We start from the raw sequence: 24985 nt of genomic DNA, 5'->3' as shown, positions 1-24985 counted from the left end.
ATCAAAATGCCAGGGTCAAGTGTATACTATTTCATTTCAATCGATCGATTGGGAGTTATGTATGTAAATTGCGTTCAAGTGCACTTTAGATTCCAAGGAAATTGTTTCGTGTTCAATTTGTGTTTAAAATCCTTTTAGTTATGGGAGCATTTTTTTAGTCCAAGCATTAGGTCGATTGCGGCCCCCATAAATATATATCTACATATGTAATTATATTATACAGTATACAATTAACTACATATAAAATATATACATATGCGTAAATGTATGTATAGTTAATAATTATACATTCAAGATTAACAACTCCAATTTGTATATTGATAAAGTCGAGAGCCGAGTGTCGATCGATCCTTTTATCCAAGTTCAATCTCTAGGGGTGCTAGACTGAGTTATACATAAATGAAAAATTGAAGCCTAATTGAGAATTCTTAAACGTAAACATAAACGTAAACGTAATTCAATTACCTTGCAAAGTATCAAATACACCAACTAATATGGGTAATAGGTTGCCTATATTACATATATTGTATATCCAGTACTTACCAACTTAACCTCGGCTCGTTGATACTCGATTGAATACTCGAATTATATACATATACATACCTACATAAATATATGTATACCTATATATTTATATAGATTTTAAGCGAGGAGAAAGTATTAATGCATACATATACATACACCCCATAAACCCCTCTCCCCATATGAAGCTATCGCCTAAAATGGGACTCTAACCAAGGCGATCCATCAGATCAGATCAACCTGTTTGATGGCTTCCCCTTGGCTGGAGCAAGCAGTACCCCCCACTAGTGTTAGGAAGCCCGTAACAAAATCGAGAAATGAATTCCGGACTGCAACGTTGTATTTTTGCTGCACAAGAAATGAGGAAAGAAAAGAATATGGAACATGAGAGAGAACAGAGAGTAACCGGGAGAAACTAAACTAAATGACAAAAACTAAAGTTCGTTACACTAAAAGACGCATTCGCGCTGTTTGAAAAATCCCTCCCTCCCCCCTCAAATATCAAAGAATTCCCAACAAAAAAAAAGTAAACATGGCACACACGTTTGTTAATTCAAAAATTAAGGTACGAGACATTTGTAAAGGAACTGAGGCTGAGAGTGGAACGAGTGAGTGAGGAGAAGTGTTGATTGAAATAAAAAGTGAAGCGAAAAGCGAAAGAAAGAGAAACGAAAAGTGGTTTTCATTTCAAATTGGGCGGGCAGCTCAACCAGCAGCTAGCTTTGTGCTGGCCACAGCGCATGCTAGAGCGAGACAACTGTATGGCATGTGCTGAATTCAGTGCCATAGCAGTGACCTATTGTTTTGATGCTTTAAGTGCTGGTAAGTTTGTCAATGACAAGCTTCTAGTGCTGGCTAATGGGCGATGTTGGGAAAACGACATTACGAATAAAATATGAACCAAATTAAATTTTAATACACCGCCAAAAATTTGCAACAAGCACGTGGGGAACATAACCTCTACGCCAGGTAAGTATTGGAGCAAAGCTGTAACAAGTTACATATTACGACGTGGCGATTTCCCCCTTGTAAAGGCGGGTGGCCAAATAATTCCCCTCTACCTAAGGGTAGAGCGGTAACTTAAAACCTCAAAAAAAAAAAAAAATTAAATAAATTTTAATATTTATTTATGGAAATAGGGTATACAAATACCAATACAATCTATACCTACCGGTTGACAAGCAACTAATTGTCAAATAAGTATCAATCCAACTACTCAAATCTTGTTTAGAATCGATTGCTAAATCGGATAAAATTAAAGTTTTAGCGCTGAGACTCCTAACTAGCTAGTAATGTCAAATAGAACATCAAAATCCATGTTTCAAAATGGAAATTAGACACGCTGTGTGGACATTTAAAGTCGTTGTGCCTATTGTTCTATGTGGCTATCTTTGTGGCATAGTTTTAACATTCGTGTGGTATGAATGGCATCCATCGCTGAGAAGGCAAGACCTCAATGTCCGTTGGCTGACAATTGTGGGCCTGGCTATGCTTTTAATTGTTCTCTTCTATGGCCGTCCTGTCAGGTGAGTGTGGGAGCAAGCAGATTATCCGTTCTTAACGCTGATTCTTGCTCTCCCCAGGTGCATACTGACTCTGGCCATTCCCTCGTTGTGCAGCTCCCGCGGACGCGCTTTTCTGATAGCTTTGGCCTTCTTCTTGGCGGCCATTGGGCCGACTGCCAGTATCCTCGCCAATCTGAAGGTGATGCTGCGCAGCCTGGCCTGCGGGCAAGAGCTGCTGCGACAGGCACTGGGCCAAATGCTGGATGTAATAATGGAACCAGCAAAGTCCATCAAAATGGCCATAGAGCTGATGCTGGACGAGGTGCGTCGAGTGCTGAAGCAAGTTCTGGAGACTCTGCTGCGCATCCAAGAGTACCTGCTCATCATCAGTGAGTGAGTGGAGTCTGGCTATCAAGGTTCGGTTGCTACACCTCTCCCCTTTGCAGTTGGAACCCTCAAGAACTGTTTGGCCTGGCTGGAATCCATTGTGGACATGTGCAACGAAGAGATGGACACACCGTGGGCACGCTGCAAACAGGCTGCCCTTAGTGCCATGAGCAAGTGTCAGGATACATTGGGTGTCTTCAAGCCCATCTGCCATGTGGCCAAAGTGTTTCTGGCCCTGTGCTATCCGGCAAAGATCATCGATGTATTTTGCACTGGCTTCTGGGATGTCCAGTGGGAGCTGCTGGACAAGGTCATGGAGCGTGGGTAGAATCTTCTTTATAATCCACATATTTTATAGTTTCTTCCATCAGAGTACCATTTGTTTGTGGGCCACATCAGGGAAATGTTTGATGTTAAAGTCTCCTTTGAACATGACTTTCATTTCAACACCAATTCCTCTCGAGATCTCTCGGAGGTGGGTGAAGAGATAGTCCAGGATATTAACAAGCAATTGAAGCCATTGATGTTCATGTTCGGCTGGCTGGATCTGCTCTGCTACATCTTGATTGTGGCTGTGTTTGTTAAGTAGGCAAGAGCTCGAACCCTTAAATATCTAAGATCCATTCGTTAAGCTGTTCCTCTCCAGGGCCATCTACTTCTATGTCCGCTACATGCACAGTCTGGAGTATCGGAATGTTTATTTAACCAAATCCATTTATGCCATCGAGGGGCTAAGGGAGCAGCATGGAGACGAGCTGCTGTTGCCCCTGAAACGACTTGAAAGGAGAAAGTACATTAAGGTTGGACCACAGATCCTCTATTAATGAAATCCCAATAGATATTCTCTAATTACAGCTCACCAGTCCGCGTCTCACCTCCTCCGAGTGTCTGGACATTGTGGGGAACTCTTTCTTTATGATTTTCACCTCCCTGCAGCTGTTCTCCATTTGCTTCTTGGACTACAGCCTCTTCTGGCTGCTGGCCACCATGTCGTACTATGGCCATCAGGAGTCCGGACTGGAGGTGCCTGCGTACATCGATCTGCAGATCGAAGGAGGAGGATTTGTGGCTGATATAATGCGAGGAATTTCCAATGGCTTTCGCCCACTCACCCAGAGAACCGTCTTGGACTCGAGTCATTGTCTGCCACTGCCCGTGGAGCCGAACTACTGGAGATATGCTGAGATCCTAGGACTCTGCTTGATCGCCTGGCTGGTTCTGCTGACGGAGCCGTATTTCCTGCGCCTTCGTCATGCGATTATGCGCTGCTTCTACCCGGAGAGAGACCATGAGAGAGCGCTCTATCTGCACAATAAGATCTTGACTGAGCGAATATGCGTTTTCAAGTTCGCACGTCGACAGGTACGAGCTGCCTTCATGTACCAGGATCACGAAGGGCACATCACTTGCCTCAACTGGCTGAGGGGCAAGCTGAATCGGTGAGATTCGATTCGATTTGAATCGATTTCCACATCTAATTGGACTTTTGCTTGCAGGTGCTGCTGTTGTGCCTGTCTGCTGGGTGCCATGAGTGGTGATGTCTGCATTATTTGCGCCAAGTCCTTGAGCTCGTTAGTAGTTCGTTCAACATGTATCCTTCCTTTGTTCAGACTTTTCTTTTGTGTCCTGCAGCTCCACCCGCATTAAGTGCGACACCCAGGGCTGTAAAGGTGTCTACTGCTCGGCGTGTTTCAGTGAGTCGAACAACAAATGCTGCTTGTGCCATCGACCCATAGATTATGGCGATCTAAGTGATTTCTCTGAAGTGCAGTGAGTAGATTGTTGGCTGCAGTTGCCATATGTAAACCATTTTATTGGCGCTGCAGGGACTCTTCGGACGATCCTGAGGCAGAATCTTTTACACAGCAGCAAGCTAGACTAGAGTGCGGTGGATACAGCAAGCAAAAAAGGAAAATGCAGCCATAAAATGGAGATATTTTATCGTGTTTACATATTTTTAGTGATTTGCAAATAAAAAAAGTTCAATCAGCTGATCAGTTGATGCTGTGCAGCACTGACTTATCGATATCGATAACCGCCATTCGATAGGCAGCAACGCGTGGGTGTAAGTTTATATTATAATTGTGTGTTTTAAAGTGTAAATAATTGCATAAAGGGTGAGTGGAACTTATAATTATGATGTTTATTTTGTTCTGCACCTGAAGGCGTTCACTGTACGCCACTTACAATCTGCGCAAACCGCTGCTGCTGGCTGTTGCCATTTTTTTTGCGCAGAAGCCGGCACCTTTCTCCCTATGGGCTGCGGGGCGGAAGAGGGAAATCTCATTTGGTGCGCTCTGACGCGATCTCTTGGCTCTCTCTACTTGGGCATGTGAATCTCAAATATTCTGATGAATCGCAACTTTATATTGGCAAAATGGCATTGCAGACAACAGCCACATCATCGTCATTGTCGGGCGTGATTGTCATCAACATCATTTTCATCATCGTTGTGGGTTTCGGTTTCTAGATGTGCTGGCAGCTCGTTCAGGTTGGCTTTGTCATGGCCATAACAGTGTGTTCTGGCAGCTACTGTAAGCTCGTTTGTCTCCTTGTCACCGCTGTCCGTTGGACAATAACACTTTGTTTTCAATTTGTGCAACCGGACGGCGACCGACATCGCAACCGCCTGCAATCCGTACTTGAAAATCGCCACCACTGCGTCCATGTCCAGTCCACGTCCCGGCCACAGCTTAGTCAGCTCTCTTTGGGGGCAGCATTGCTTGGCGCACATGTGGGCTGCAATTAAATGTTCATTAAATGCGACAACAACGACGGGCCAGAGATTGTTTCTCAACAATTAATGCGGTCGGGACAAGGATCGAATCGCGCCACACTGATGATGACATCCAGCGGTGTTTTTACTGTCGCTCTTTAGCTGTTCCTTTGCTTTGCTTTGCTTTGCTTTGCTTTGCTTTCGATTCGTTACAGACAGGGAGAGAATGTGCTGTGTAATTTACGGCCATCGTTCTGCGGTGGTCCGCGCGCTCTCTGTCTGCTCTGTCTGTTTATTTACGATCCTCGAAATTTTGACATTTATTTCTATGCTTTTTGTTATTCCCTGTGCTTCTCTTCAGGCTAAAACTGTAACACGCTGTAGATCTCTGGACCATTTATGGGCCCACCTCTTGAGTGTGTTGTGTGTGTTGGCCCGCCGTTTGATCTGGCCTCTCTGCGTTGCCTGCGTCTTTTGTTTGGTATATTGTCTGGTGTCTGGTTCTCTCTTCTTTTCCCTAATGGTTGTTTAATAAATTCTTCCCTTTCCCTGTGGCTACCATTTGCTATATGCTAATGTGTGCACAAGTGTTTATTTGTTATTTAACACCCGCTGACCGATGACCGAAGAACGACCGTAGAACGAAGCCCTCATCCAAGGTGACCACCAGGGTTGACACTTGAGAGAGTGAGAGTCAGAGGGAAGTGGGGCACACCAACCTATTTGAACTGCTTGTTGCATTATACAGGTATGTTTCGGTATTAGGTTACCTTATCATCTCTCGAGGGGGGGATTGCTGTCTCTTGGGTTTGCTCTGCTCTTCTGTTATTTGATCGCTCGCTGCGGAACTGATGAGCCAACAAAACACAATCCGTTATATCTGTAAAGTTTGCAAAAATTTCTTGTGTCGTTGAACCCCAAACGGATGAAAAGTAGGAAATTGATAGCCCATGTTCAATTGTGAAGCTTTAACAATGTTCTGTTCTGCTCTTTATTAAGCGTTGAGGGTTATTTTACATTGGGAACTACCTGACACAGCTCTTGTTTGGATAACCAAAGAAGCCGATGCTCTTGAGTTCCATCAGCAACTCTTGATCGTTGCCAATGGCCTTGAAAATGGATTTCTCAAGCTCATCGTACTGAAAGTGTGGCTCAAAGGGCATGTTGTTTAGTGCCTGAAAGAGAGTATTGCCACGCTCATTGCCTACGACGAGAGTGCGACCACAGTTGGAGAATCTAAAAGAGGAGTAGGAATAGTAATTCCATGGCTGGAATCAATGATCTACTCACTGTGCCACTGTATTGAAGGATGAATCCGTATCATGTCTGGACATGGGCTTTAGTATGCTGCGTCTTATGTCCCAGACATCCGCTGTTTCGCGGTTCACCGACACAATGATCGTAGAGTGTGTGGGACTCCAGCTGGCCCAGTGCACGGGCGTCATCTCATCCGTGAGCTCCATCAGGGGACGCGTGATGCCATCAATCCAGACGCGAACGTACCTATGGGGAGCATCGTAAAGTCGTAAGAATATTGTCATTTTAGATCATACAGAATGCTTACCAATCATTGCCACAGGTGAGGAAGAGCTTGGGCGACCAGGGACAGAACTCCATGACATTAACGCCGCCATCGTGGCACTTGAGGACCTCCAGATACTGATGCTGATAGTTAATGGAGCACTTGTGGATGCAGCCCTCGTCGGTGAGCACATAGTATATGTCCTTGTGTACCGGATGGATCGTGAGGTTGAGTCCCTGCGGATGTCGGTTCGATTCGCAGGTCATCAGCGGCGGTATGGGCACCATAATGCCCTCGGGATGGCCCTCCACGCGCTCGAGCGTCATCTGATTGAAGCCCAGCAGAAAGGGACTCTTGATGATGCGAAAACGAGTGACGGAGCCGTCCTGCGACAGACTCAAAAATGGATCGATGTCAAAGTCCACACTGTTGGACTCCTCCACCTGCTTGATCCAGCGTATAGCCACCACGGGCGCACAGCCCGGCGAGGTGCTGCGCTGCGATATGGCGATGGGTGTGTCCGACAGGCTGCTCACATCCCACACCTCCACAGTGCCATCATAGAGTCCAATGGCCAGCAGCGAGGGCAGATACGGAGAGAAGCAAATGGCCGTCACGGGTGTCTGATAGTAGTACGCACGCTCCGGCTCCCCCGGATTCTTGATGCTCCAAACGAAGACACTGCCAGACTCGGGAACCTGCTGGGAGGAGAACGAATAGAGGCCGTAGGCCACAGCCACAATGTCGCCGTTGCTGCGGCAGAAACTAATGTCGCTGACTGCCTTCCGCTCGTTCCGACTGGGCACCGGCATCAGGCGAAACAGCACCTTCATGGAGTATGTGTATTTGACATCCGGGGCGCAGCGATCGATCTTCTGAAAGTTGCGAAAGCGCTTCATGCCGCCCTCGTTCATGTTGCTGGAGAGGGTGCGACCCATGAACATGACGGCATTCCTGAACTCCGCGCTGCTCAGCAGCTTCTCCATTTCGGACATCACCTTGCCGTGCTGTGCCTTGTGCTCGTCGTCGTCGAGCATGTCTGTGGTCTGCGCTTCCTGGTCCTTCGCCACGCTCTGCAGGCTCCGCATTGTGGAGAACTTGCGGTGCATATTGTGCACCGTGTCGTACATCTCAAAGTTGGACACGTAGGAGCCAACCGTCGCCTGGGTCACCAGAATGGTGTTCACCGCCCGTGTGGTGGTCAACATAGTGTCCGTCTGTGCTTGGTTTTCGGAACGGCGACGTACCTTGCCCTTGCCCGCTGTCAGAAAGTCGTACAATCGGTTGTCCCGCTCCGCCTCATCGCCATCGGCTGTGCCCTTGGCCGCGGTGCTGCTGCACTGCGAGTGAAGCGCAAAGAAGTCCGATTTGCGGAGAGTTATCTTCACAAAGGACTTCTTGAAGGGCTGTGGCACATACTCCTCGTCGCCTTTGTCAGTGGCGCTCCGGTCAAATGTGATGGTCTCCAAGTTAATCTATTGGATTAGTAATAGGACGATCAAGAGGGGATAAAGACTATCTGGTGTGCTGCAAAACAAACCCCACTCATTAGATCATCGATGGACTGCTTGTTGCGCATGCTGGAGCGTCTCCGCGAGGACCTTCTGGAGTGCACTGACACCAGATTCGACATTTGTTGGAGAAAGTTCAGATTGAAGCGCATAAATTGTTCGGCATGTACGTTGGTCTGTATGGGCTTTGGTGTCATGTCCACCTCCTCGCCATCGATTTCCTCCACCACCTGAAAAGGGTTAGGATAAACACAAGAAACATACCTTATGGGGCAGCAAAACGCACCTTGATTTGTGAACGAAACTGCAGTTCGGAGGCTATTTCTTGATTGTAGTAATGCTCATGATCTTCCTTCTTCGTTTTCATTGGCCCGGACATGGAATGGGTCACCTGAACGGACTTTTTGGACTTGGACTCGACCATTCCTGTTAGCTGTGAATATACCCCCGATATAGTGCTAAAAGGTTCGAGGATTAGGAGTAGTTTCCGTGCTCACTCTTTCGGTTTCACGTGCCGAACTCACGGCCGTGGGCGGAGCTGTACTCCGATCTGAATCGACGCTCATTTGTGGAGCCTTTTCCCTTGCTTTATTGGGTAAAAGATATAAACTATAATTCTAAATTGCAAAATGAATTTCAAGGGAAAGTTTTGTGAGTTGATTGTTTAGGGGAATGCCTACTTTTTATGGCAGGGAAATCTATTCTAATCAATGTGCCAACTTAACGAGAAGTATTCCCATAGTTCTTAATTAAATCTGTTTAGCTTTTCCTCAATCTAGGAGCCAGCACGTGCCATAATGGTTTTCTCTCTCCATCTCTCTCTCTTTTTGTCTCTCTGTAACTTCCCCTGCGCTTGCTCGTTAGATAAAAGTGAGATAAAGTTAACACTTAAAGCCACCACCCATCTAACCACCTAACCAACATCACCACCCCCAAAAAAGCGAAGGACGCCGGGCCTGACTCCTGCCTGGCTGTGAAGGTTGCAAGTGCGAATCCCCCAGTAACAGTTGAACCCGCGTCCCGTGCACACCAACTCCGTGCTCGCGTCCGTATGCGTGGATTAGTTTGGTTTTTCCTTTCGTTTTCCCTGAGTGCTTGTGTGTGGTGTGTGATGTGTGCTTGATGTTTGATAGTTAAGATACGTGTAGTGCGACTAATTGATTTCCATCTGGCTGCCAGACATGAGATAAATTGCAACAGAGAGTGCAACAGCAGAGCAAATAAAATCCTAATTATGTCCACCACACAACACCAACAGCAGCAGGAGCAGCAGTTACAGCAGCAACAGCCTCCACAACTCGTGGAGCCTCCATCAATGGAGTCAATGGAGTGCCAAAGTGAAAACCGAGTACCAGAAAACTCAATTAGGAATGTTGCAAAAGCCCAGACACTGACAACGGCAATGGCAGCGGCAACAACAGCCACAAGCGAGGCACTGCCCAAACCGCAAACGCCTTCAGTCTTGGCCAAACAGCAGCACCAGCAGCAGCAGAAACTCCAACAGCAGCAGCAACAGCAGACGCAGTACGTCATAAATTCAGTGGCAATGCACGCCAAGGCGACCACGGCAGGCGTCATCACTGGCGGCACGCTACACCGGGTGAAAAGTGCGCAGGTACGTTGCAAAGGCAGTGAAACAATGGAGGTGGAGGTGGAGGCCAGCACAGTGAAGTGGAGTGAACGTGACGTTAATTGGAAGGTTAACCCAAGCCAACAGGAATGGATATGCCTACAGAGATACGAATGGTATATGCTTGTCTCTGGGTGTGTTTGTGGTTAAGGGATACGAGATGGGTTACAAGGATATGCAGGAGACAAAAGGAAGAAGAGTTTTCTGCATGAAATGGGATTCCCTTATGGTTATATTGGAAGAGAAAGTAGGGGAAAGTTTCAGGAAAGAAATGAAGATAATTTCGTTGTAATTATTTTACTTTTTTCCAGCTTTTTATCGCAAAACCCCTTCTAAATCTCCTTCTATTGCTTGAAGGACGAAATAAAGTAACACTTTCTGCACTTTCTTCAGACATTCCCCTTTGCCTTTGCCCTATATCACCCGATCTATCCCTTCATCATTCTTAATCCCTTTTGCTAATCTTTTGGTATCATCTGGAGCCAAAGTCATGGGGCAACCCTCTAGCCATGCGGACCCACACAATGGAATACAGTAACAAAGCTATAGATATAGATACAGATACAGATACATACAGATTATGGGATACGCAGGGTGGTGCGTAACGTAAAATTGTAAACTGTTTTTACCGGCTAACCAACGAAGCAGAGTCCAAAAGCAAAAGTCAGACTCAGAGAAGGAGATCCAGGTGGACGGAAGCTGAAGCTCAATGGCTGGAAGCTGGACAGTGGGCCGCATGCGTGCAGAGAGAATGGCAGAGAGAGAGAGAGAGAGAGAGAGAGAGAGAATGCCATGTTATGTAAACACCTCGCGAGTCGAGTGTCGGCGAGTGGGAGCTGGAGAGGATTGGGCTGGGATGCGTGGACACGACATAGTCGTGACGAAACAGAAGTCAGAGTAGATCTGACTGCTGGCTACGGCTGCTGACTGCCTGATGACTATGGAGAACGAAAGGGAGTCCGGTTTGGTGGTGGCTGTGTCGTTGTGTGCCTTTGTGGCTGCGTGTGGCAGTGGCTTCTGTTTCGGAGTCACGTCATACATCAGATGCTCTGTGATGTGAAAAAAATTTGCATTTGGGGGTAGAGGTAGTGGCAGACCCTTGCCATTCCAGCTCCTTCTGCAAAATAGACTCTGAAGGATGCTGCAGAGAGAGTTGTGGGAGCCAACTATCCATCTGAAGTTGATGAAGTGGATGCCGCACTTCAGACTCGAGACTGTATACATTATTGGCCCCATCTTGAGTGCTTGAGGAAACTTTCCGTTTGACTTTTTGCCATGTGTCTTCTTACCCTTCTTTGCACTGCCGATATAATCTTTGGATATATTCCACATCCCTTGGATGGCAGCATCCTTTTTACAGAAGGGTAGCTGGCTGGCTTCCTTGTGTTTATGTTTGCTTTCGATTTTTATTTTTTATCCCCCGATGCCATTCGATTTTTCAATGCCACAGCCACAGCTACAGCTACAGCCTTGCACTTGCCCGCAATTGAACCTCACTTGGGGTTGTTCCGGCGGCGAAACGTACAACTCCCCCCCACCCAGCCGATGCCCAGTCCCAGAGAGTTAAGCTTATACCACCTCAAAGTCGCTTGTTTGTCAGCACTTTTGCTGAATTTATCTGAGAGAGAGCTGCGAGCACTCTCTCTTGGAGTGTTCTATGGGTGGAAGAGACCCCCTCTTTCATCTCGTGTTCGTCGTGTGCCGCTGCTGTGTTTGTTTTGCTCTGTAACATCATCTCGAGGGGTTAATCAACCTTTCCACCCGTTCTTCAGCGGCTGTAAGAGCCATAAAAGATGTGCGCAATTTAAGTTTGTTGTCGTCCCAAGGAACAAAGGATGAAGGACTACATTTATGCGCAGAACTTTGTGTGTGTGTGCTCTTCGCTCCGGAGGTGCACTTTGTGTGTTGTGGGAGGATTTATGGCATAAACTTTGAGCCAAAGAACTTGACCGTAACTATGCGGAAAAGTTGCGTCTTCAAGGAAGTTAATTTTGCTCCACGATGATGTGTGATGTGGGTATTCTGAAGATGAACTGAAAGCAAACCCTCTTTGGCTACTTTTCAAGATAAACATCTTTGCATTAGCCATGTATCTTCCCATCTCTAATAAATAGACCTAACTTTTGATGCACAGAGATTGCTGGGATGACCATTCCCCAAAGTAATTTCCATCTTTTTTATGTCGCAAAATTCTCATTTCTATTTGATTTATGAATTTATTCAATGGCAAAACGGAGTCAAAGCCAAAAAATGCTTTTAGCTGCAGTCGGTCGATCGGTCATTGAGCTGCAGCGACCACTTCAGACATCTGACATCAGACTTGAGACTTCAGATGTGGAATTGAAATGCAGCGTGTAAGCAGATTTTCAGGGGGCAGGGCAGTAGCCATGCGAACGCTGCTGCCCGTAGCCATAGCCATAGCCATGTGTCCACAAAACAGTTGGCAGTTTTGCAGTTGTAGTTTCACAGTTAATGGAAGCGTCGCACTCTGGCTCTGATGGTGGTGGTGTTGCTGCTGCTGGTGCTGCTGGTGCTGCTGGTGGCGGTGGCTCTCTGGCGCCAACATATTTTGCTGTCGCATTCAAATTATGAGCTCTGGCTTTGGCTCTGACATTGGCTATGGAAATTATGCATAAATCGTGGCAAGCAGTTAAAAAGCAAACCAAAAAACACCAACCAGAGAATGCCCCCATAATGGAAATGGAAATGCAGTCGAAGCTTTGGATACCCTTAACGTAAACGATTGGATTTTGTTGAAATTTACTTAAGCTAAGAAGAAATTCCTGTCGCTTATACGTGTCATACAGCAGCTCCCCTCAGCTCTTGTTTCTCCCACTCATCATAGTCATAAATATCCTCTTTAAGGGTATACAAATTAAGAAAGAAAGTGGAAAGCCGGGAAAACAGAGAGACACACACACAGAGAAGACAGGGGGCAAAGCCAGAGTGCGGCAAAAGTGAAGAATTTATGTGTACGTGTTGGAAATTCCTTAATTTGTACAGAGACAAACAGACAGACGGTCATAGTGGAGAAGAATTATTTACCTGGCGGCTTTTCCTCCTCTCATCCATTCGGCTGGCTAAACAAATTTTCATGTCACGTGACGGCAGCTGAAATATCTTCAAGATACAACCGAAAAATAACGCACAAACTTGACACAAAAGTAGACATCTCTCTCTTTTGTGGTCGCCTCAAGAACTTCTGCATTTACAAATGCCAACATGCAACAACTTGTCGCAGCGTACAACATTTGATTATATAATTGTGGGTTTGTTTTTTGTGGGATTGTACACGAAAAACGTTTAATATGCAATTGAGGGAAAAACAGAATGGACGTTGCAGCCCAGAAGATTTCCCTGGGAAAACTCTGGCGTCAGAGATCGTTTAACCCAGCTGCCATAAATATTTTGTCCATCTCACAGTCCCTGTTTTGTTTTTTGTGTGCCCCATGCTAATCAGCGCTGTCAGCCGCTGAGATACACACTGAACAGATACAGTCGGGAGATGCTTCTGCAACTTATTTTTTGTTGGATGCACATGGCGATTCTGTATCTGTATCTGAAAAATATGTCACGCATTCCGCATCGCGCGCAGCGTTCGCGCTCTTTTTTTTCCATCTCTCTCTGCCTGAAATTAATTTATGCAGTTTGGGGGCAAAGATGCTCCAGTGCAGATTAAAGCGTTGCGGCATTTAATAAATTGCTCTTAAATTATAGAAGAACAAAAAATGGAGCCAACAGAGATTTATGATAGTATCCGTAGATCTGGGCAGCCGTGAGGTGGGAAAGATACACTTCGTATTCCGAAGATACGCAGCCGTAATGCGCCGTAATTTTGTGAACACCGATAAGACCCTATTGTGTATGGCAGCCCCAAATGGTGATCATCATCATCATTTTTTCATTAGCTTTGATCGCATTCAAATGAATCTGAATTTGAGGGAATATCTATGGCATCGTTTGAATCACTTTCTTACACTTTTTTTGTTGTTGTAGCCAAAATTCTGCCTCTACTCTGCTCGAAATGGTGACCCATTAATCCAAATATGTCAGTTCTCATCGTTAATGATCGCATTGAAGATCGTTTCTGTTGGTTATTCCGATCGGGGACCCCTGCCATTGGGGTCGCCCACGTTTTGGCCCGCGTTTTGTGTGCTTTCAGCTTTTATATCCACATTTATTTCGGTCTATGCTTTGACCTTATAAATCAGAGATGCACACACAAATACAGATACAGAGGAAGAACAAACCAAATTTGTAAGATCCATAAACTTTTCAAAAATCTAAACATAAATATTTGATTTACGCAATGTCTCAGTGACATAGAAGGTGGACTTTACTTTTTGTTGATTTATTTCGGCTAATTTCCACAGCCATCAAGTAATTTGGAACTCGCGACAAATTGGTATTGGCAGCCATATAGCCAGGACGGGAAAGACTGTAAAGAAAATCCATGGCAAAAGCTCGACTGATAATCGTGTGAAATGTGAAAGAAAGAGAAACATTTTTATGGGGCAATTATAATTTCTGGTGAAGTGTGCTGTAAATTAGAGAGGAAATTAAGGGGTTATATGGCGCCGGGGATTGTAACTCAATTTAGATTTTTATGGATATATAAAAACGAATGTTGAAAAGTGTGTCACAAATTGATTTGAGCACTGGAACAAATTTCGATGTGTGTGTGGAGCCAGATCAAAGAATTCGCTGTAAAAACAGGCAGCACAAAACAGCAATGTATATTTCATCTTTTATGAGTTAGCCCGAAACTTGCTAATCGTATAAGATGTGCAATTCCATGCTAAGCTTTTCGGGCACAAAACAATTCCTTGGGCAAACAGAACGTCTGCTTCTTGGCTCTGTCATATTCGTATCTTTTGTGGAATTCCTAAGAAAGATCTCTACAAATTTGCACAGCATTTCGTCTGATGTTTGTTGGAAAAAGATCTTACAGATTTTATTTGCACAACTGTGGCATCCCAGAGAGTACGTTCCATTTCTCGAGTAATGGACTGTACATGTGGGGGACATTTGGGGATTTATGGAACCCTCTCGGCAACAGTAAAGTTCCATAGAAAAAAAAAACGTGTGTGTGGCGTATGAGTATCTAATGCTATTGATATAACCCAAAGCAAATCTAATCTTATCGTTCTCTCCCTTAGATATTTGCAAAATAAAATGTCAACATGTTGAGCACACGTGATAAGATAATGAATACCCCTGTGGCTTTATTAGTACTCTCCTGTCTAGCCTTTTGTTTTTGACCATTATTTTTTCTATGGAAATACTCGCACTACGCCTCATAAATGCTGCAATCGTTTATAAATAGCTGCATGTCCAGCCTGTGTGCCCTTCTCTCACGTCAAATGTGGTTATAAATAGACATTTTTATTTGTTTACCAAAACACATATCCCAGATAATGCAAATCTAGTCCCTCCAAAAAAAATATACACTAAACAGCAGAGCAGATCCATCATCATGGTTGAGGTTCGCTGATGGATTGTTTGATGATAGCATGTGATGATGATGATGATGATGGTCCCCCGATGATTGATTTATTTACATGCATAAACACACACACACACAACCCACTGATGGTGATGACGCTGATCACCAGCACCTCTATTATCATGTGTGGGTAGTTTTACTCCCTGTTCTTTCTCCAATTTGCTTACGAAATCTCGTGCACTGCCTAGCGCTTCCAGTGTGTCTATAAACTGAGTGATAAGGCCAACAGTGTCAGAGCATTCATTCCACCAGTGCGCTGACTGGCTTCCTCGTTAGTCATTCCCTTTACGTATTTCCGCTCCTGTAATTGACGTCAATGCCATGACACTGTTCTAACAAACAATGCCCCAAAAATCGATTTCCAAATCAAATTCCCGGTGGTGTATTTTGAAATATGTTAAGTAAGGTATTGGAGCAGTGTTTCATTGAGGGAGGGGTACTAAATATTACCAATGCAAAGCATTGTCATAGGTCGTTGATCGTTCCAATTGTGTTGCAATGCAAAATACATTTTATTTGTGCTCAAACAAGTAATGTCCAAAGGAAAACAACAGCATTTATAGCAGGCAGCAGGCGGCTTGTGGGAATGATAAGCTTTATGCACCTGCAGTACTTTCTTTTTTGGCTTTTCTTTTTGGAATTAAGTCATCTTTTATTGGTCGTTTTTTGTGGAGCAATTGAGCTTTATATTCGGATTGCAATCTTTGAAACTTTACGCTTTTCATGCACTATTATATTAAAGCTAATTTTATTCCTAACGATTTCCGTTACCATAACATAAAATTTTAGCTCAATAAAGCATCAAAATTTCCTACATTTCCTTAATATATTTGACATTTTTGAATGAAAATAGTTGTGATTCATGGCACTGCCTTATACCTTTGCTATTTTCTAAGATCTAGAAGACATATAAAGTTAAACTTTCCTTTTATATTTGTATCTCATTCATCACTACAACTGGCTTGATTCTTTTCTCTCTCTAATAAGAGTAAACCCCTCGTATACCTCTCAAACTTTGCTGACTCACTGCTCACATATTCCATTCGTTAAAGTCTTGAAAACCAAAGTCAATGTTCTGCTTTCAGTTTGCCCAGTTATGACTTGGATGATTTTTTGACTGATGACATGAAGAAATTTCCTGTTTGGGTTGCGTTTAACAGCAGCCAGAGGCCAGGCAGCAATCAACGCTTTGCTGCCATAAAAACGAAGCGGCACAAATGTGCAACAAATGCAATGCTAGAGGATATTTCTGTCCAGATCTATGTATTTGTCTTAGAGATTTTTGTTATTCTTGAGCAGGCAGAGAAGTATCTTTCGGGCAGGGCATTCCAGGAAATACTTGACTGGAAGGGAATCCGCTGTAAACACTTCTGCCACCAACGGCAACACACAACAGCAGACCATAAAGATTTGTTTTATCTGTTTATTTTTGCAAAGTGAATCGGGAATTGGGTTAAAATTTAGTGCCGCTTCAGCGGAAAGTACAAAAGAATGAGCAGAAGAGAGGATGAATGAGGAATGAGAATGTGGCAGCATAAGGTTGCAATGTGTCTGTCGTTCATTCATGCACTCGGCATTGGAAGAGGGCTCTGGTCTGGTCATCAATGAACCTCTCTTTGAGAAAAGACACAAAAGTCGACACAGATTCGATTACAACTGGAGGTCGGTTCTTGTGGTAATTGCTGGAACACTGCAGGAGGTCTCTGCGGGAAAGTCTACTCAAGAATCAGAATATTCTGCGGCTACTGTTACGCGGAGACGGTCCTCCCAGTGCAGACATTGTCATCGAAGTTGAAGTCAAAGTCGAGTGGTAGAGGCAAAAGGCAGAAGATATGTCTTCATTATATCAGAGATACCCTTATGCTCATATCGTGTGTCGTCGTTTAACATTTTTACTTGCAATCGAAAGTTGTTTTTCGTGTTTCTCTCACCCAACGAATTGGAATTGGAATTCTTTGGAAAGTGTTGCAAGCTCTCGGGCTGTAAACATACATTTTGTTGTTGCTTTCGTTCGTTTGTGGCAAGCACTTCAAGTGACAACCACAGCAAGATAATGCAGAGAGCGAGATGCAGCCAATATAAGTGGGAGATCCAAAGGCGAACCCGAACCCCTCTTCATTTATTTTCGCTTCTTGTACATCATTTTTGGCGCGTAATTGCAATCAATGCCGCTTTGTATCTCTCACGAATGCTGCCACCACTGACAGGGACTGTTCCAACAGATGTAAAGCAATTATTGCGGTTCTTCCTTTGTGGTTTTTGAGACTCAGGATTCAGGATGCAAAGCTCCACACTGAATGGTGGTTCTAATTGAGACACCTTCATTCAAGGTGCGGGAGGTGGGGATTGATTTGCTGCCAGATATACTTCCGGGAATGGCATTTTCTTTAAAATATATGCAATAAATCCAGAGATATTTTCTCTTGGAGGCTTCTTGAGACCCTCTTGCCATCACGAGGCGAATGCAGCTTCCCATAGTTCCTGCAAGCAGGCATTCAAGTATTTTTCCCACTTCAGAAAAAACTGCAAGAGTTAGCATAAGTCAGATATTGAAATACAATTCTTTCGGACTGGCTCCGGCTCTTGAGATGCACCCCCGCAACAGCTGCAGGAGGAGGTTGGAGTTGGAGTAGGAGATGGCCATAACTTATGCTTCCTACCATATACGATATGTGGTTCGGACTGCAGCCTTTTGTTTTCGCATTTTGTATCTCAATTTTCAATGTGGCTGTAATGAATGGTTGCACGATCTTGTTCTGCCTCCGCATGTGGGTGCAATGCGGACTGTGGATAGTTGGGGGATCTCATGAATTATGCAAACATTGGCACAAAATCTGCACAGCAGAATGAGGAGAGAGAGGAGCCCCAGAGGAACACTAACACTGATCTCACTGACAGCAGAAAGCAAAACAAACAAATTGTTTGTTATTATCGCTGGGTGGCGCAGTCAGGAATCCGGATTTGGAGTTGGAAATGGAGTCGGATTCGGATTCGGATCCGCCCTGCCCCTGTATCGTAGATTAAGATACCGCCTGGCAGCAGAAGTAGAAGTAGAAGGCGGCAAATTGTCAAACGCGCCGCACAGCTGCCAAACGATTTACTTAGGTCCCGTCCAGACTGGTGTTTCTTTTTCGCTCCATCTTGTTATATTTATTTTGCATTCGGTCTGTATTTATGGTTTATTTTTAGGCCTCAGCAGCCCTAAGGCCATAATGTGTGAAATTGCCGACAGCCTCTGTACATAGAAGATCTATGGAGGAAGATCTGCTGCTGCTGGCACCAAGTGAGAGATCTATGATTTTGCGATGATAAATGGAGCGCACAGAGCGTTGCTTTTTTTTTTGTTTTTTGTAGTTTGACAGCAGCAAAATATGAGGAAACCCAAAGGGGGAGTTTTCGACTGTTTTCAGAGACCAGAAGTTGGGAATACCCTGGGAAATGCTGCCATAGATGGTTTGAAATGTAATCAGATTTAGGTTTGTGTCCCGTGTGAGTGCCATCATACCCCATTGTCAGGGTATTCAATACGATGAAATCGTTTAGTCGCTTAAATGTTTCTTTTGAACCCAATGAACATTAATATTATGGGATAATTAACCCACTGCATGAAGTGTTGGCGGTTGGTTTTGTTTTTTCGGGTAAGTGCCTTGAAAAAAGCACGAAATGGAAGAGGTTAAAGAACTCTCTCTATAGAAATATCAAAGCTAACTGACTGCATATTTATTGGCTCAACTTTTGCTGTGCCTTTCTCTAACGTTCCAACCTCTGGCATCGCGACTGACCTCTGGTCCAACCCCAAAAGCAAACGCAGTTGTAAAATTTTGAGTTTCATTAAGATGTACATCTTAATTGTGCCCGCAGCTGATGCCACACCATCCTAAGCCCATAACCACTCAATACCATCCCATCTGATGCAGAAGACGATCCTGTTTTTCAATTTCCACCAAAAGTGGGTTCGGTCGTCTGCATCTCCCTTGCGCTCTTTCTCTCTATTGTTTTATGGCCACCACGAGGAGTGGCTGCGGCAGTGTGTCCCCTGATAATTGATGAATTTATTACCCAACATGGAGTAGTACCACTACACCCTGCCCCACGTTGTTGCCTGTTGCCCGTTTCCCAATCACTTTTACTGATTGGAAACTGCTTGCCTCTCCCCCTCTCTCTTCATCATCTTATCACGTGCCCCAGAGTGCCGTCTGCTGATGAAGTGCCGTCAGCCGTTTGTCGCTTTGGGTTCTTCTAATTGTTGTACGAGTAGAAGTAATCTTGCCCCCAGCCTAATGGTTGGCTTAACATTAAGAATGAAAGACTGGGAGACCGGGAGACCGGGAGACCGGAATTCTCGGAATCCATTCCGTTTGGTCGCGTGTAAAGTGCATTTTTGGGGTCTGCTTCATTTCTGCTCCAATTTCTGCTCCATTTCTGTTCCAATCTCTGCGCTCTTATTGCTCTTTGTTTCCGCTGCTCGACACTTGTGATTTTTGTGATTTCTCTCCACCGATTTCTGATTTCAGTGGCATCCACACACACTTCCATTCCATTCCATTGCCAGGTTTCGAGTGAAATACGCTTATGCATTGTTTTCCGAATGTGGCACGTTCTGGCCATTTATGGCGGCACGCATGGCCAACGGCAACAGCCAACAGAAGCCAAATAAGCTGATTGGCCCTAGAGAGCGGTTTGTTGATTGGGAAACTCACAATTGGGGCTATGGCTTGGAGCTGTGACCTACCCCAAGATGTTCTTTCAAATATCAGATGGGTTTTTGGATGGTTGTAACGCTAGGAATAGAAGCAGGGAATGTTTTCCAATAATTTAACCATTATTCAGCTCCCCAGCCAACTGATGAGAGGCACTCCAGCTGTTGTAGTGGACACATCTGTTCACTAAATTGTAAAGGACATTCCATCCCAAATAGAGATACAACTAAATTCCACCCCCAAAGAGCAGTACGTAGTATTCTCTCCCTTGAGGGTCATTTTAGCCGGAGGGTAACTGCAATAAAATATACAATGCCTCCATTTGTTATAGATGCCCCTGGCTGGTCATGGAAATTCCTCAATTAACACACGACAAATATTTGCTCAGAGATGTTTTTCTCGTTGAAATGTTCTTTTGCTGATTGCGAGATCTGTTTTGGATGAGCAGACAGGTGCCATAATTCCCAATAAAATGGGGGAACGTTTTCCAGGGCACACACAAGAGAAAAACAAAATAATTTAGATAAAACCTATGACGCCTACAATATTTGTATTTCTTTTTTGCGTAAGAGCAGCGATAGCAAAATATGTATACATACATATGTAAATATGTATCTGTGTATGTACTACACGCTACGTGAATGGAAAATATGTAATGTGGGGGTGCGGTGCGTGTTTTCGTTGGTCTGATTTACATATATTATTTATTCAACTTCTAAATTGCAAATGGAAACATGTTACGAGGTGTTATGAATGCTGCTTTTGGCTCTTCCCACCCGGAAGGTGAGGCTAAGCGAAGCCACACGCTGACGCTGCTCTAACATCTTTTCATTTGCATATTTATGATGCCCAAAAAAAATAAATAAAAAAAAAAACATGCCCCAAAAAGTGTAACACAGAATGTCAGTAGGTGGGTGGAAGCTTTAAGAGTGAGAGTAAACGAAATTAAAGATGCCAAAGCCAACCATTTTTGTGGGTCTAACGAGGCAATTAAATGGCTTATACATACATCTGTGTGTGTCCCTTCCTTTCTGTTGGTCATTGTTTGCCTTGCATTTATTTTTGTAACCCTGAGGCACGGCACACACACAGAGAGAGAAATGTCCAAAAATTGCCGACTAATTCCCTGGAATGCGGGTGGGTTCTCTCCCCCAACTCTCATCCTCGCTGCCTGGATTCTGGATTCCGAAATTGTTTCTATAGTCAGCCAGAACCCGGTTTATGCCACGCGTGACAGCAACAAAGAATATCCAACAAATGAGCTCGAAATTGTCATTGTCCTCGAAGGATAATGACGGGACGAACGACTGTAATTACTGTAAAACAGGATAATGCACATGCATCACAGATGTACAGATGGAGATGGACAGAGCTGAATCCCTTATAAAGAGTGATTTCCATGCAAATTGAATGGCTTGAACTTTTCCCCCAATTGTCATGAAGAAATACGAGTAGAAGCCCCCACGCAAATGGAGAGGAAAATCTTATTTGTTGAAAACTTTTTTACGACCCAAGCATTTGAGATAAGAACACAAATCGATCGAGAAAGCCAAAGCCAAGTCGCTCAAAATGGTAATCCCTGTCCTAAAGTGTTTTGTCTGCCATAAGAAAATCAAATCAAATCAAATTAAATTAAATCAATTCCCCAACGAAAGTGACAATAAAACTCAACGAGTTTTCTGTCTTTCTGTCTTTCGTTTTTAACTGGCGGGGGTCTGTCCGACTGTCTGTCTGGCTGTCTTGGGGGCACTACAATTTTCATGTTGTTGCCTTGGACTGTCTCCCTGTCGCTGTCTTTCTTTTCAATTCCATCTCCATCTCCGTTTCAGACTCTTGACGTGACTGATGTGGGCGTGGCACTTGTGTGGCATGCAAATCATGTCAAATGTCACATTCAACTTCCACAAAAAACTGCAGCTGCAACATCAGTGGCGAGGCAATGCGAGTCTCTTCGTTCTGTTTCTCGTTTATCGCGTTTCGTATTGCACGAGAGGGGGGGAGCAATCCATAAGAACTTCCTTTTTATGGAACGAAACGGGTTACCCCTGACCTTCAGCCCATTGACTTGTTAAGGAGGTGTTTCTGTTTCCTCTTTTTTTTTTTGGGCAGAACTTCACGCCTCTTATTCAGGCCTCAATGTACACACAAAAAATGTGTTGTGTTTGGACAGCTGCTGCTGTTACATGAAGCTACTGTATTCTGTATTCGGATGGGGCAGGGTACACTCTTATTCATCGGTTTGAGGTAACGTGAGCTTGCAGCAGGGGTCCCTCCCATCATCATCTGTCGGCTAATTGAGCTTTTTGTAGGGTAAACATTCCCCACAATGGATAGCGTCTGCATTTGATATGTTCTTCGATACATAGAATCGTATATTGGCGCTGAGTTGTCTCCCATAACCGAATATTTGTCATATCCAAATAGAAATTGGAACGAAAATATCATCGTCTGGTGAGAGGGCAGTCAACTTGAGAGCAAAGGGAAACATAATACCCCATAGAAATGGTTATGCTATGTGGCTATTCGAGATGTTGCCAGTAGATATCTTTGAGGGATGAAACTTGATGATAAAATATGTGGCTATTATTAATAGATAAAGATTTCTCCCAAGTGATCTGAATGGAGCACCTTCGTAAGTTCTTATAGATTCTATGGATACATCTTTGGATAACTTTATAGTATAACTTCTTATTTATTTTTGAAGAACTCTTTATGAATTGAAATCTCTTTGCTTTTCATTGATAATATTTGCCCTGATAATATTTATCCAAATAACTCCAACTTGAATCAGATTCTCGTAATTCTCTTCGGAAAACTGCAATTTTCCTTCGCGTAATCCATAATCCAACTGCTTTTTATTTAAATATACGAATATAGTATGCAAATAAAAGCAAGCGAGCGAACGCATCGACTTGCTCTATAAGAACGAGTACCGTAAGAGACACACGAAGCGCAGCAGCCGAACCAAACCGACAAGACACGACGCGTGGCCGAACGAAAGCCGAAGCGCAATCAGCTGATGGCGTAGCAGGCACCGTGGTGTATGGCTGTGGGTCTGCCACACAGAACGCCACAGTCTGCGGAGTCGCCTGCTGCGGTGCGGTACACACACATTCGAAGTGCGAAGTGCAAGCAAAAGATACGACTACGACTAAGAGTACGAGTTCCAGATACAAGATACGAGTCGTGACAAACAGAAAGAAACTATAAGAGAAATAAACAGCAAATATTTTTTGTTTTTGCTACGTTTGTGGTTTTGGCAGCGGCTTTTGTTTTTCGATTTCGGTATCGGAGTTTGAGTTTTTTTTCGGCTTGCCCCGCGGCTAAACTTGAAATCGCAAAAAGCTGATTCGGCATTAAAGAAAGATACAAGATACATATGCAGATGTGTGAGCATTGCAGATAAAGATTAAAAACCCAAAGTGAAGTGTGCGACTACGCGGTGAACCGTCTCACAGCGGCGAGATACTTTATTTATATTGTCCTGGATTAAATATATCTAAATCTATCTCGATGTTGTGCCAGCTTTAAGCTCTGACAAAATCCTCTCTAGAGATACTCACTCGAACTGCCATTGAAATCCGCTGCTAAAATGCTGGATAAACAGAGTTCCGTCTCGATGTCCGGCTCCTGCTGCAGCTCGAATGCAACGAACGCGGACCTGGACTACGATGTGCCCGTCTCGCGGCGCATCCACATCAAATCGGTTAGTATCTGCAGATATGCAACCCGTGATCCATAAACTATACCGCTTTAGCGCGGAGATTAAGACATTCAGGAGGGGAAGGAGGGGAAGGAGGAGATGCCAGCCTCCCTTCTTCAGGATCAACTCATCAGCCGTTCTGCTATCTGCATGCCCCATCTGCCTGCCAGACGTCGTCGCCACTTCTTCAACTGCAGTTGTGGTTGTGGCTGTGACTGTGGTTGGTGGCACTGTTGTGACAGCCGCCGCTGGATGGCCACAGTTTGAGCCTGAAAACGTAACGGATCGCTGAGAGATCTCTTTCTCTATCTTTGGCAGCTGCCAAGCAAAGTTTCCGCAATTTTCCATTCGTTATCACCTCACCTCCGAGTCAGAGAGTCGACACCGTTTGATGTTCTACTTTACGGCTTCTCAGGTGCGATATCGCAATGTCGTGAGCTTGTACTCCTCCTCCTCGTACAGGTGATGCCTCAAATCTTTTAGTGCTTAGAATGTCTCAAGTTATTCTGTTCAAAAAAACAACACATGAGCTCATCGCGATAAAGAAGCTATTCTGCACTCGCTTGTGGTTCCCCAAAGTTATATTTATGTGGGCTCTATAGTAAATGAAAGGAGCCACCGATTAGATTGGGTATCAAGAGAAGGCTTTCGATTAGTTCGATTAGTAAGTAAGAGCTTTGACTGATATGGAAAAGAGAAAGGAATGTCTTTAATATTTCCTCACCTTAAGTGCGAACTCATTAGACCAATTTCAACTGCTATTTTTGCTGGAACCAACACTCTACAAGAATCATTACGGAACACTTTGGAGTTCATTTAAAGTCCACTTTAAAAATTCCAATTCCCATCCGAATCGGTTTTGTTGCTGTGAAGGAAAATATGATTTAATGGCAGCGCGGCACTCAATCGATCTGTGATCAGCGACGAATGTTGATCAATAGATTTATGCTGTCATATATTTTCATCAGTAGTCAAGTCCCCCACCAAAAAGTCATTCAATCAACTTCAGCGCCTGACGACGCCACGGACAGACATTAATTCTAATCAATTTTCTCCGAGTCCCCGCGTCACACTCAAAAATTAAATGTCGAAGGAGAAAAATTGTGTGTCTAGACGCAGAGGAGAGAGGAGAGCCGAGAGCTGTGGGGCGCCCACTTAATCAGTGAGAGGGAAATGTGGAAAAATTATGTCCCTCAGGGAGTCTCTGCCCTGCGGTTATCCTGCAGATAAACTCACGACGGGTAGAAGACAGAAGACCTGAAGACCTCCTCTGACATAATCGT

At 44.4% G+C, this 24985-nt stretch overlaps 3 protein-coding genes across 4 annotated transcripts in view; 2 read left to right on the top strand and 1 right to left on the bottom strand.

Moving 5' to 3' along the window:
- The first annotated feature begins 1822 nt into the window (after window positions 1-1822).
- Window positions 1823-4366, top strand: LOC117586889 (DC-STAMP domain-containing protein 2). Its single transcript, XM_034277222.1, has 9 exons — window positions 1823-2048; window positions 2106-2416; window positions 2474-2734; window positions 2786-2999; window positions 3061-3214; window positions 3270-3853; window positions 3911-3985; window positions 4047-4184; window positions 4241-4366. The coding sequence occupies exons 1-9, from the start codon at window positions 1849-1851 to the stop codon at window positions 4338-4340; spliced, it is 2037 nt and encodes a 678-aa protein (XP_034133113.1). The 5' UTR covers window positions 1823-1848; the 3' UTR covers window positions 4341-4366.
- A 1717-nt stretch (window positions 4367-6083) lies between these two features.
- Window positions 6084-8762, bottom strand: LOC117586876 (WD repeat-containing protein 78). Its single transcript, XM_034277176.1, has 6 exons — window positions 8661-8762; window positions 8450-8596; window positions 8193-8393; window positions 6695-8127; window positions 6421-6633; window positions 6084-6366 (listed from the first exon to the last, which is right to left on the bottom strand). Exons 1-6 carry the CDS (start codon window positions 8727-8729, stop codon window positions 6156-6158), a joined length of 2274 nt encoding a protein of 757 aa, XP_034133067.1. The 5' UTR covers window positions 8730-8762; the 3' UTR covers window positions 6084-6155.
- Window positions 8763-9252: 490 nt separating this feature from the next.
- LOC117586875 (breast cancer anti-estrogen resistance protein 1) overlaps window positions 9253-24985 on the top strand; it is a 35750-nt gene continuing 20017 nt past the window's right edge. The window contains exon 1 of one of the 2 annotated variants that reach the window (XM_034277173.1): window positions 9253-9778. In XM_034277173.1, the coding sequence (XP_034133064.1) occupies window positions 9398-9778 (381 nt within the window). In that variant the 5' untranslated portion in view covers window positions 9253-9397. Of the gene's footprint in view, window positions 9779-23067; window positions 23706-24985 lie in introns of those variants that run through there. The other variant, XM_034277174.1, reaches the window with a different exon arrangement.

This window comes from Drosophila guanche, unplaced genomic scaffold (assembly GCF_900245975.1).
Source record: "Drosophila guanche unplaced genomic scaffold, DGUA_6, whole genome shotgun sequence".
NCBI classification, from domain to species: Eukaryota; Metazoa; Arthropoda; class Insecta; order Diptera; family Drosophilidae; genus Drosophila; species Drosophila guanche.
The sequence above is the reverse complement of the archived record's forward strand: the minus strand, read 5'-3'. Positions and strand labels throughout refer to the sequence as shown.

Coding starts and splice junctions, on each gene's coding strand:
- LOC117586889 (XM_034277222.1), top strand. CDS start 1,849: ATGGAAATTAGACACGCTGTGTGGACATTTAAAGTCGTTGTGCCTATT. Junction 2,049..2,105: donor TTCTATGGCCGTCCTGTCAG/GTGAGTGTGGGA, acceptor TGCTCTCCCCAG/GTGCATACTGACTCTGGCCA. Junction 3,986..4,046: donor TGCGCCAAGTCCTTGAGCTC/GTTAGTAGTTCG, acceptor TGTGTCCTGCAG/CTCCACCCGCATTAAGTGCG.
- LOC117586876 (XM_034277176.1), bottom strand. CDS start 8,729: ATGAGCGTCGATTCAGATCGGAGTACAGCTCCGCCCACGGCCGTGAGT. Junction 8,394..8,449: donor AGTTTCGTTCACAAATCAAG/GTGCGTTTTGCT, acceptor AACCCTTTTCAG/GTGGTGGAGGAAATCGATGG. Junction 6,634..6,694: donor CTCACCTGTGGCAATGATTG/GTAAGCATTCTG, acceptor TGCTCCCCATAG/GTACGTTCGCGTCTGGATTG.